The following is a 13374-nucleotide window of genomic DNA, read 5'->3' as shown; positions in this document are numbered from 1 at the left end:
TAAAACAATAGTGAGGAGCCCAAATGAACATTGATACAGGGTTTTGCTCACTGTAATCATTCCTCCTGTTCATACTGACCATTAGAAGATTCCCTCCAAATGCGTTTACAATGTAAGTGATGAGGAGACAAAATTCAGTCCTCGTTTTGAGCAGAAATGTTTGTGAGTTTATCTGAAGATAATGTGAGGCTTCAGCCATCTGAGTTAGTCAAATAAAGTGTGTATCTCCCATAGTTACAGTTTTTTTTAGTAAAAAAATTCCCTCTATGTCTCGACGGACTGTTTTTCTGTTCAGCTGCAGTGGAAGGATAGACACAAAAAGAGGGAATTTGGCACTTAAAGCACAGTAACTTTGACACATATTGACTTGATTTGAGTAATTTGGATGGCTGAAGCCTCATATAGCTTCAAATAAACTTCAAACTTTAAATGCATTTTTGTACAGCTGTGGATTTTGTCACCCAACTCAGACTTTTTTTTTTCAAACAGCTTCTTAATATGAGCAATGAGGTCCCACATTTACACATTATTTCCTGCCAAAGTTGGAACAGTTTTCATTATTTCAAATGATGTCAGTCAAATTCAAATTATGTCAGTGCTCCTTTCACTGGTTTGAAGTGGTAGGGGCTCAGGCTGAAAAAGTTGATGTCACATATGTCTGTGCACCAATCTAGCTTTAACTAGGTTTGGCTTAAAGCAATAACGATGTGTAATGTGAAAGGGGTCGCTTTTGATGAACGACCTGCAACTTTACTTTTACAACTTACTTTTTTTGGTTCACTCTCACCGCGCTAATACCATCATTTTCAGCAGCAACAGTCAGCTGTTTTCAGCAGAAAAGCTCTTACAATGTACTGAATACAACCAGCCCAGCACCAAACAGCAAACAGACAGTTAGAAAATAGTATAGGTAAATATATTGGAGCATTTCGCAGCTAAGTTGGAGTGGAGACCAAAAACAGAGGTAAAAGGAAAGTGACTATTAGACTTTCTTTAGACATTCGCCTGGTGACTAGAAATGCAACCATTTTCAAAACTTGAAATTATTGCAGGTCCTGAATATTTAAAGGGAACATATCATGCTTTTTGTGATTTTCTGTTATTTTTTATAATATTATGGTGTCAGAAGTCTATGTTAAACATGGTCAGAGGTCCAAAATTTGAGGTTAAAGGATGTTAAAATGTTCCCTTCAAGTAAAAAAAGCCAGGGTTTCAGCCTGCTCTGAACGCTGCATTCGTAATGTTATCTCTACTTCCACCTCACGATGACATCAGATTGTTTGCACACGCCAGAACGAGAAAAAAAAGTGAAATCATAATACTAATGTTTGTTGATGTTGTCTCCAGAATCACCCGAAGCTGGCCAGTCAGAACAGATTGGTCTCATCAAAAGGGGGGGCTTAAAGAGACAAGAGCTAAAACAGCCTGTTTCAGACAGAGGCTGAACTGAAGGGCTGCATAAAGGGCCAGTATCAGATAAATAACAAGTTTTATGAGTTGTAAATCATGCAAAGATATTCTAGTAGAGCCCCAGAATAAAAAAAATAGACCTAAATGTGCATGATATGTCCCCTTTAGTTTCATAAAAGCATTTTATTTTTGGAAAAAAAAAAACCTTTCTGCTTAAAGAAAGGCTACAAGAGAAAGCATTAGACTGTAAAAAGTTAGGTATGACAAATGGCCCTGGCTAGCCTCTGGAAGATCGACTTAACTGTATGGCATGAAAGCAGAGCTGTTCAACTCATGTGCATCATGATTTCTTTAAAATTCCAATCCCAGCAGCTCAGGTCCTACAGTTGCCAAGTTTCTGCTTTATACAAAAGGACAGCGCTCTGTCTTCATGAGTTTGATATTATTTGGATAACATGCAACAGGGTTTTTTACGTCCATCCAATTTTCTTTCGTAGCCTGTCCTTTCCTGTGGTGTGAGTTCTAACATTGTGTGCTAGCTGTTTTCCTGGAGTAATTTGTCACATGTTAGGGAAAAAAAGACTAATTGATTCACAGAAACCAGATGTGTGTGAATATCAGCCCAAACTAGAAAAAGTCCAGTTTTTTACTGCAGTTGTTACAGTTCAGTATTGCAAAGATATGTTTCCCTTGCTGTCTTGGCAAAGGAATCAACTGTAATCTGAGTCAATATTTATGCATTAATCACTCTGTTGGAATTCTGAGGCTGCTCATAGCCTACCACACACACACACACACACACACACACACACATACAAGCATGTCCACTATTGTATGAACCATGAGTGTCCGTTTTACTGCTGCAGGCTGGACTCGTGTTTCGAAGATCTCTGCATTAACATTGAATGCCACGCTCCCTCTGAAACGCGATGCAAAATTAAAGGAGAAAAAAAAAAATAATAAAAAAAATAAAAAAATGGACCCGATAACTTTAACAGCAGGGTAGGAAGGGAGGAAAAAAAAAAAACGTCTGGCAACACTCGATATTAAAAACATGCAGAGGGAGACAAGCTCGGGGCCTTCCAGAGTCAGGAAAAAGACTTCGGAGAGCTGCAGACAGGAGATGGGTATGGCATTTGTATTTTCCCCCAGCCCATTGATTTGTAAATGAAAACATAGCGCTTTTATTCTCCCCCCTTCTGGGCTCTGCTTCTGAGTGATCAGCTGATGAAGAGACTAGCAGCTCGCCGCTATGCTGGCTTGCTAATTCTCTCCCCCACAGCTGCAGTCGATCCTGATAGCCAGCCTGCAGATTGCAGTCAGGTAAATATCCTCCTCCATGTCTTTCTTCTCGGGCTCAGGATTCAGCCAGGCTACATCGCATGGGAAGAGAGGAAGAGATGGATAAAATGTGTGTGTGTGTATATGTGTATGTGTGTGTGTGTGTGTGTGTGAGAGAGAGTGTGTGTGTGCGTGCGTGTCTATGTGCGCGTGCGCGTGCGAGCCAGGGAAGGAGAGTGAGTGTCTCTGAGTTTATTCTGTGGAAGTGTGTGTGTGTGTGTGTGTGTCTGTGTGAGCAAGCAGGAGTGGGGGGGGGGGGGGGGGGGGGGGGGGGGGACAGAAGAGAGGGAGTGTAGGTGTGTGTTGTAACAGATGAGAAGGAATCTTTGCCAGATTTGTCAGGGAAGAGGCAGGCTTGTTAGGAGATAGCACAGGCATGGAGCATCACATGCACACACTGACACCCTTCCACTCGCACATGCACAGTCAATCAGGCAGCTCTCAGCTGTGTTGTAGATACATCTTTGAGGATTACCCCTCTATCCCTCCAGTATTCCGCTGGAACGATTGCAGCCCCTTAGAGAGAGTAGCGGGGCTTTCAAAGCCTACGTTTGAGCCGAGCGATGATGAGCAGGATTTCTTTTGTTACCTCTCTAGTGTTGTTGTCTCCTTCTAACTCAATTCCCTGCCATGTCTCTTTGGTTGGGGAGTGCAGGCATGCGTTTTGATGTTTTTTCTCTCTCTATCACAGCGTTTGCCACCAGCAGTCATATTTTCTTGAGGCTTGGCAATTGTTATCATTTTTTCCAGTAACTATTCTGCATGGTGCTGTTACTGTTCCTTTGACCAGTGTGTGCAGAATATAGCCCTAGTATTTCAGCATGGTATCATCTCTGTCCTTGAGAAATACATTTTCACAAGTGCATGCTGTATTAGGCTATGCTATGAGTGCTGCTGTATGTGCCTGTTTGATTGATGCATCAATATTCTGTGTGGATTGGACACCATGCCTTCTCTATTTCCTCCCTCCTCTTCTCTCCAGCCGGGTTTGCTGCTTCTTTCCGCCACCGCCGCCGCCGCTGCTGCTGCTGCTGCTGCTAGAGTCGCTCTTGCTGCATGCATACTCATGTTTCTGGCCTCTAATTGCCTTTGTGGGAAATACAGTGGTTGCAGCAGATAGTCAGAAAAAGGAGCAATGAAATGGTTGAAAATAAGTCAGGATGCAGCAGGCACACTTGTCCAACACCACACAACTAAAATCATGTTCCTGTCTCATTTGTGTGCATGAAAGCAAAATGCAAACCAGGAAAAATATGCGTTAATGTTCAATGTAATATTGGCCATTTTAGATTTGATATAGCGTGGATTCTTCAAATGTATTCACACTCATTGTGCAATTTTAAAAAAAAAAAAATTCTGCCTCCCCTCGATAATCATCTGACATCAAAGCCTCCAAATAAAATAATCTGTCCTAAATTTGCAGAGACAGCACAGCAGTCGGGGTCGCTCCAGTTAATACGAATTCGGATGCTATTGTAATAAATAAATAAATAAATAACCCCTCTGTCATTCAAATACAAAACCATACTCTATAAATCTGAATGCTTAAACTCCAGCCAGTGCTGCTAATTAGCTGGAAATTGCAAGTGCTTTAATTTGAGGGTTTTAGACTTTTCGACTCTATAGGGTGCTGCCTGAAGTGCTTCAGGTTTGTGGCCTTTGTGGCAAATTAATGTTTGGAAAGGTCTACTGTTTTCTAGCATCACGACTGTCACATGAAAGTCAGAGGAAGAGTTGGAAATAAATGGAAATGGAAGAGTTTTGAATGCAAATCAGTCTTTCTTTCCTACCGTTCCCCAGTTGTTATTGTCTTTGTTATGTTGAGGTATGAATTTAACAACAAAGGAAGAAGGTGGCAGGCTTTGTGTGTACAATATCTGCAGTGTATGTTTTGTTTTATACTGCAATGTTTCATCCATATCACAGTACTCTACCACCTATAAGTTTTGTTTGAGTTTGTTTGTTAGATGTCCCCACCCATTGCTCCTTCTTCCTGCAGCCTGAAGCAGGAGAAAACGGTTCCCTGGAGGCGATGGAAGAGGACATCAGTCTGAAGAAGCGTAAAGGTGATCGTCATGGAGAGAAAGAGCTCCAGGCCGGGCAGGAAACTGGCGAAAAGGTCAAAAGGAAGCGAGGACGTCCACCGGCTGAGAAACTGCCTCCTAATCCACCTGAGCTCACCAGACAACTGAACACACTGGTTGATATGGTTATTAACTACAAGGATGGGTGAGGACGCTTAATTATTCGTGGACTGTGACTCTGACTCTTTGATGCAACTATATTAATGTATTAGTCCAAATGCATGAACTAACTGGAAAAACAGTTTTGCTTTCACATATTAACAGTTAAGTTTATGGAAGCCCAGAGCCCAAATTGTTGAGGCCAGTTCAGTTATTCACACAAAATGACAACATAATAATCTTATTAGTGTATGCAAAGGCAATTAACATCAATTCATAATTTTATTATTCCAGAATACTATAACTATTATGTCTTTCCATGCTTTTTCAAAATCTTCATGTCACTAAAACACGTTAATTATATAATAATTAAAATATCAGATTTTATTTCTCATCATGACTTTTAAACTGACATCCTGATGTTTTGTTTTGTTTTTAATCTATTTTTAAAACAAATCAATCTGTGTGGTGGAATATTGTAAGATAACCTCTGTGAAGTTAAACTTAGACATAGAGGTACTTTGAGCTAAATGCTAACCCGAGCATGCTAACATGCAGCCACAACATGTTTAGCAAGTGCTATAGCAGCACTAAACACAAACTACACTCGAGGCTAGTAAGAAATAGTTTTGCAGAGTTTGTCATTGTTAGTGTGGCTAATTTAAAAAAAATATACAATATTACAATAACATTTATATTAGTTTGTCTGTCAGCTAGTTTGCTCAAACCAATAGAAGCAACACAATCCACACAATAAAAATTCATTGTATAAATTCTGTGATGGAGATCAGAATCCAGTTTTCTTAGCTGTTGCATCATTCAAGTTTTGCAGTAGCTGAGTTACATAAACCAGGGTCACAACTCTTAATATCTTTGCTGTAGTTCAAGCCTCATTTCATCACTTGCTTCTGGATCAAGCTGAAAATATATAAATACATATGTTATGTTGGAATAAATATTTCTCTATTCCAACATAATAATTCAGTGCTGCAAACAAACCTACCTTGAAAGTCTTCGCTTCTTATATTATAAAGACATATTTGAGTGCTGTTTGTATCAGTTCTGCAAGGATTCGACATCACTGGCACAATCAAGTTGGGATTGTGGCATCTTTGTTATCTAGTGTTGTGAAGACATTTAACTGGTGACTAAGAGGAAACAATATCTGATAACTGCAGATAACAGTGTGATTGAGTCATTATCTTGGAACGGCTTTGAAACGGGAAAATGAGCACCGCAAATTTAGAATTTGTTATCCCAAGATAACAAGATAAGTCATTACCTAAGCCTTAAAGACATTATGAGCAACCATGGTTGTTCTGGGCTTCTGTAAATGTCAGCCTTATACTGACATGATCATCAAATAGTTTCTTGATAAAGTGAGATTATGTGAACTTTCAAATTATGCTTCCAGGTTGGGTCGACAGATAAGTAAAGGATTTGTTCAGCTTCCCTCTAAGAAGGAGGTACCTGAGTACTACGAGCTGATCCGAAAGCCTGTGGACTTCAGAAGGATCAGGGTATGTGTCATTGAAAACCTTCAAGTTGCATACAGATACCACTGTTAGCTTTGCCGCTGAAATAAAATCAAGGGCATAAAGGGAGATGAAACTCCAACAGATACATAATACATCAAAGACACAACAGTGTATTGACTACCAAAACACTTAATGTGGTGTCAACTATATAATATGCTTAAACTTTTAACTATCATTACAACTTAAACTTTGATGTATTTTTCATTTATTGCATATTATTTCTTTGAATTATGCACTTTGAATTCTTCAAATACTTCAAATCACAAACCAATTCAAAGAATAAAAGTGCAGTATTACTGGTGAAATTATTTGCTACCTATAAGCTACCAGAGGTGAGGGAGTGGAGTGACAGGATATGACCCAAGTCAGATTTGAGTACCGAATTTAATGATTTGGATCTTTATTTGACTGGCTTCACTTAACTTGATATTCATTGCCTGGGGAAGTATTTAAGATACTTGAAACTTGAGGGAGGTGACATCAATGGATGAAATCTTCTTATTTAGTATTGTATATTACATCTTTTATTTTAGATTTAGATGTAAAGTAAAGTTAGGAAACAAAGCAAGTCTAGTGGCGATTTGAGGCTGTACTGAGAGTTGCTTTGAGCTAAGTGCTAACGTCAGCATGCTAACACGTTTACAATGACAATGCTACAGCACCATGGCAGTGTTAAGCAGGTATAATGTTTACCATGTTAGCGTGTTTCTTGTTAACATCAGAGCTGCAACGATTAGTCAATTGACAGAAAATTAATCTGCAATTATTTTGATAATCGATTCATCATTTTAAGTAAACTGAGTATCTTTAGGTTATGGACTGTTTGTTGGGACATTTTAGGTTGCATCTTGGGCTTTGGGAGACCAATCGACTAATCAATAATGAAAATAAACGTTAGTTGTATTCCTAGTTAGCATTTCCTGAACTAAATGCAAAGTACAGCAGAGGCTGATGGAAATGACATCAATTCTCAGATGGTTGGTCATAAACCAACGTATCATGCAAGTTAAAATTTTAATGGAAGAGAAAGTTAATAGTTAAAAGTTAATACAATTCACCCAAATTTACCAAATTTCATGACAATCCATCCAATATTTGTCGAGACATTTTACTCAAAGCAACAAAACATCAATTTCATGGTAGTGCTGGAGGAAAAGTCAGAGGATCACGGAACGGTGATCCATCTAAGTCATTGGTATATGATTCAGTCTGCACCAAAGGGGGTGGACCGACCGACCGACTGACATCGCTAAAAGAAGATTGCATCTTCATTTGTTGACGCAATGAATAAAAATAACGTATGATGCACACAAACCAGGAATAGCCATCAACCACAGCTCACTAGCCAACGCATTTGAATGACACCAATGGGCTTGACTCCAAAAATCATTCAACTTGAAACCTAAGCTACCAAGCAGAGAAGAGTGGAATATTCCTACTTTGTTTCTTTCCTTTGTACTGTACTGTACTTTTGAGTCTCTTGAATACTCAGCAAGTGACGCCATATATAAAACATCTTGCTTAATCAGTCAGCTACAAACACAAGTAATGCTTCATTTAACAAGCTTGATAGCTACAGAAAACTTGAGCTGTAAGGTTGAGATTCAGTAACACATCAAAAGGTTTAAAGAATAGATCTCTGAAAGATAAAACAAAATCATAAATCATCTACTCTGGTAAAGTATTTATGTCGACATAACATTGAGGTAGTTTCTGTTCCAAATTGAAAGGATAGGTTCACTATTTTTCAAGTCTGTCTTAAAACAACAGTCAGGTGCCCTTATGAACATTAAAAGAGATTTTACTAATCATTCCTCCTGTTCATACTGGCTATTAAAAGATCTTTTCCAGATGCACTTGCAGTGGAAGTGATTGGGGACAAAACTCACAGTCCTCATTTTGTACAAAAGCCCACGCTGTCTGCAACATTTGGATCGTTCTTTTGTTTTTTCTTGTGTTATTTTCTTGTATAATCTTCTATTTTCTTGTATAATAGTTCCTTATTTACTCCACTGGTCACCTTAAGGTTTTGATACTGACCCTCTGCTTCACAGGAACGTGTTCGTAATCACAAGTACAGAAGTGTGGGGGATTTGGAAAAGGATATTTTCCTCCTGTGTCACAATGCTCAGACTTATAACTTGGAAGGATCTCAGGTGAACCCCAAGGAATTCTTTCATTTGAAAGCTGCAATATTATTTTTCACAGTCTCCATTCTGCTCACGCTTTGTATAGTCCTGAGCTGTTATTGTAATCGTAAATGGGTTTGGATCTTGATGTGGTGAAGAACAACCCATGCTCTGATTATCTGTGTGTTTGTGTGTGTGTGTGTGTGTGTGTGTGTGTGTCTGCGTCTGTGTGTCTTGTGCACATATCTCTGTTTACCACTGCAGATCTATGAGGATTCAATTGTGATTAAGTCTGTTTTCGAGAGTGCGAGACAGAGAATTGTCACAGACGAGGAACAGAAAGAGACGGTTACCGCCAGTCACAGTGATAATGGCGGCAGAGCTGAAGACCAATTTGTACAATCAGCAGGTGAGAGTTTTTTATTCCTAGAGAATTTGAAATATACAACTACAATAGCTTTCCATTCAACCCATCCTATTTTCTCTTTGTATAACCAGTGAAACCATTACCAGTTCAGCTAAAGAAGGGGAACAAGGACGAGAGACGCAGAAATACCATGGCCAAAAGGCTCCACAGTGATTTAGACAGTGATGAGGATCTAGAGGAAAACACTACAAAAGATGAAGGTTGAACTGGAGGGTCCTTATTTCTTTTTTTGTATTCCTGTTCATGTCTGTTCTCTGCCACATCCCTTTTCATTGGTTTTTTGATTTTCTAAGCAAAAGAAAGGTCTTTGAAAATAAAGTAGGAAGGACCACTTAAAGAAAGGCACTTATGGAACAATGCTTTCTTCTTTTAAACGACTCACACGTCTTGCTGCACATAGTGCTGTTCTTTTAATTTAGCTGGTCTTTTTACAATAATTATAATTTTCAATTTATCTGCCTTAGTCCCTGTGATTGCTTCTGCAGATATTATGTAAAAAACCAGTTTCACTGACTGTTTTTAATCAATATATTTGATTGTATGAAATGCCTTCATATGTCTTGGAGCATGATATGTACAGTATATCTCTCCTGAAGCTGGCTCCTCCAGAGCAGCGCCCGCTGATGACAATGTTGATGTGTTCAGGGCTAATGAGTCGAAGCACATGGGACGGTCTTTTTAAAGAAAAATGAGAATTAAAGAACACTGTAAGTTTGTTTAAAATCTCTGAATCTGATTTTAGAGATGATACATCTTTGATAAAAAAAAACCACAGTGGAAGTATTAAGTCAAAGAGACTTGACATATACCAGTACCGACAGTATACCTTTTGTCTGTTTCTGATACTTGATGGAACATGTTTGGATCTAATCAAGGGTACTCAAGTTGAACATTTGTGCCCCTTGTGCTACAGTATATTCTCATATTGTACAGTTTGTGTCAACAGTAAGTAAAAACTACAACTGGTTGTAGGGGAGAAATGGAAGACATCATTGTTAAGACAATCCCTGGAAACATGTATCATTTAAACACTTGCAAAATAAATTTTACCAAAAAGTCCAACTGGTTTGTAATTATTGGTAGCGTTAGTTTTCATTGTTGTTGTTGTTGTTGTCATATAGTGGTTATTAATTAATTTATAAACCACTCCATGCCAGAACAGGATGGAAGTAGTATCGAACGCTCCCCGACAGAGGTTTAAATTGAAATATAGCACAAATATATATCACATACAGCACAGAGTCTACAGCACAGAGTCAGCATTACTCTGTCAAGAATAAATACTGTATGTATTTTTGACAATATGCCAATAGGTGGTGCAAGAGAACTGTTTGGTTGTTTGTAATTCAGGTTGCCAGGAGTGTTGTTTTAAGCACATGCTTAAGAAAAAAGTGTCAGCTTTCATTTATGTGTTTACCAAGGTGTTTGCAGCACTTCTTTTCTTTATTATTTATTTATTTAATGCAGTAATTCATTAGAATATGACTGTTATTTCCACAAAATGATGCACAAAATGCAAGTGATGTGACTTCACTTCATCAAGTACATACAGTGACTACAGTAATTAATATGGAGATACTGAAAGGTAATTTTTAACACCACTACTGAGTGATCCATAGTGCATATAAAATGTTTCCGACCAGTTAATAGCACACTGATATTGTACTTTTTGAGTAATAGTTTCCTTTAAAGCAAATCCTGAGGTGGACATGCGGGTCCGTTAAAGGCATGAGTTCTAGTATCCACAGTCTGCTAGAACCCCTGCCATCTGTGCTCGCGTAGCCTGTGATTGATGTTTAAATTTTCATGATCGTCTCTCTCATATGCTTCAATCATGTCCTCCATCATGATTGGTTTATACGTCATGTATCACAGGGGCCCATCTGTGGAAGTGTCACAGCCAATCTGTGCCCACCCAGCCGTCCACCCCCTCGACGGCCTTCAGTTTACGTCAGGTTGAGGGCTAAATGGTACAAATCAAAACATAAGTAATGTGACATGTGGGTAACATGGGAGCCTTTGCCAAGTCACATGCTTGCAACTTGCTAGTACCTCAGAAAATGTGAAAATCAGTCCAAAAGTCCTGTTATGCATTAAAGTTACTGTATGTTGTAGGTGTTCTGGTGAGGAAATGAAAGCAACAAAAGGATTTTTAAGATTTATCTCCTGAGAGTAATTAATGATAAGTGAACACATGAAACAACTATTGATACCAACAAAATGTCTGGTTATCACTAAGAAACAGAGGTAACAGTTTAATTAAGTCTTTATCGGTTCGTAATAAGTAGGAACTACTGGTGGCAGTATTATCTTCAGTACAAGACAGCTTTAAAGGTGCATTATGTGATTATTTTTACCACAATATGACAGAAAGATTCCAAAACAAACTTGCAGCAACTGTCCTTCAGCTTGTCATATGTCTGTGTCTAATTCGTCAGCAGAAAACTGTCTACTTACTCATCCAGTGGGGCCATTGGAGTCCTCTGTCCAGCCACCTGTCAAATCTAATCTATTCACAGCGTTTCAGACATGGTTTGGTCAGCAAGCCCCTGAGAAAAAAATATAACTTGATCTTGTTGGCTTGCCCGATGTTCAACTCACTTCAGCAGCCACCTGTTTACTTTGGTTCTCCACTGTTTTGCACTGTGAAGCTGTGTGGGCTTTTGTGAGTACATTACATAGCAGCTTCCCAGAGCTTTATATTAGGGAGAGAGTTGCTGCGATTTAACTATATGGGCTGATGAACACACACAAAAAAACCCCCCAAAGAAATAAAAAAAAAGCTGCACAGAGCTGCAGACTGAGCTGAGTCTCTGGGGGATTCTCAGTATATGCAAACCTTTCATATTTCAGGGAGTTATTTAAGACAGTGTTAATATAGAAAATGTCACCTACCAGAGCTTTAAACATCTGAAGAAAACAGCTTTTGATTCACTTGCGACTGGTTTTAAAAACGGCTCTCTGAGCATACAGCTCATTGGAGTATCAGTATGCAGAGACAACAGTGGAGGGTGGGTGACTAGTGTTAGATAGTGTGCTTGCATTAAAATTCAATGTCTTGCCATCTCTTGAACATAAATTGATATGAGTAAATGTATTGTAATTAAATCATGGCTTCAGACACAAGCAGGTGGTGATATACAGCTCTCAGCTTGAGTTTAGTTTCTGCAGATACAATTGCACAAGTGTCTGAACTGCAAAAGGGATGTTTTACAACAACAAAGAAAAGGTATCTGTTTAGTTTGGTGTAAGCACAAGTTAAGCATAATCAATTATTCTTATTGGAGCCCCAGTCTAGAAGTTCAATACAAAAAACAAAACAAAAAGCATACATGAAATTCTGATCAGAAGTGTCAGTTCCTCCTTGTACATCCAAGCTTTTGACTCAGGAGCTTTGTGATAAGAAAAACATAAATATTTAATTTGCTTTCCTTGTTGAAAGTGAAGCTGCTCAAAGCTCCCATGAAGACAATATTTACCTGAATATCTTGATGATAGAGCAATGGTGGTAGAAAAATAGGATTTTTGTTCTCTTTCAGTGCTGAAGTCCCTTCTGTTAGGAAATATTCACTCCCCTTCAGAGATATATAAATCCACTGTTTTACAATTCCACAGTGCTTTTCTCTAAACTTCACAGATGCAGGCAATGTAACCTTACACATTCAGTGTAGAGAAGTGTTTTAGTTACCAGTTTATATACATATATTAGACATCTGAGATTTTCACAATGATTTTTGGACAATATGGCTCATTAATGCAATGCTTTCTGAAAACTGATTCACAAGCCTTGGAGGTCAGAGCATCCTTGAGATTTGAGAATTAGATTTTACAAAATGGTACCTGCTCACAACACTTGAGACCATGTAGTGATAATAGAATTTTGCAAGCTCAAGGTAACCCTGTATTTAAATACACTTGAACCAACTGAAGAGATTATTCTTGAAGGTGTAGATCTGCAAAATAAATAAACAAAAGAAGTATTCTTTAACTTTCTTTCTTTGCATTATGTGTTCAAGAGACTGTTCCATAGTTTAAGGGTCAGGACAGCAAAAGCTCAGTCACGACGGTCCTGAACTTTGAGCAGGGCACAACTGGAAGCCCTAGTTCTGATGACCTGAGGGACCTTGTGGATCTGTATGGGGTCAGTAATCCACTGATATATGGTGGTGCCAAGTTGTGCATGGCCTTAATAGGCCTGGTTATCCCCAGACTTTTCCTCTAGCGCCACCATGAGGTTGACATTTGTATTTTTCAGTGAAATGTCTCAACAACTATTGCCATGAAATTTGGTCCAGACTTTCATGTACCCCTCAGGATGATTTATAATAACTTTGATGATTCCCAAC

General features: G+C 38.7%; 1 protein-coding gene across 4 annotated transcripts; it reads left to right on the top strand.

Annotated features, from left to right (window-relative positions):
• Positions 1-2249: 2249 nt before the first annotated feature.
• LOC121885493 (probable global transcription activator SNF2L2) lies at positions 2250-10080 on the top strand. 4 transcript variants are annotated; one of them, XM_042394990.1, is made up of 7 exons: positions 2250-2537; positions 2693-2733; positions 4751-4980; positions 6349-6454; positions 8527-8628; positions 8866-9010; positions 9100-10080. In XM_042394990.1, the coding sequence occupies exons 1-7, from the start codon at positions 2465-2467 to the stop codon at positions 9231-9233; spliced, it is 831 nt and encodes a 276-aa protein (XP_042250924.1). In that variant the 5' UTR covers positions 2250-2464; the 3' UTR covers positions 9234-10080. The 4 variants fall into 4 exon arrangements, with proteins under 4 accessions (XP_042250924.1, XP_042250926.1, XP_042250925.1 ...); XM_042394991.1 differs by having other exon boundaries at positions 2519-2537; positions 2590-2733; XM_042394992.1 differs by lacking the exon at positions 2693-2733 and having other exon boundaries at positions 2456-2537.
• The last annotated feature ends 3294 nt before the right edge of the window (positions 10081-13374 follow it).

This window comes from Thunnus maccoyii, chromosome 19, assembly GCF_910596095.1.
Source record: "Thunnus maccoyii chromosome 19, fThuMac1.1, whole genome shotgun sequence".
In the NCBI taxonomy this organism is placed as follows: Eukaryota; Metazoa; Chordata; class Actinopteri; order Scombriformes; family Scombridae; genus Thunnus; species Thunnus maccoyii.
This window is presented reverse-complemented; position numbering and strand designations above follow the sequence as displayed.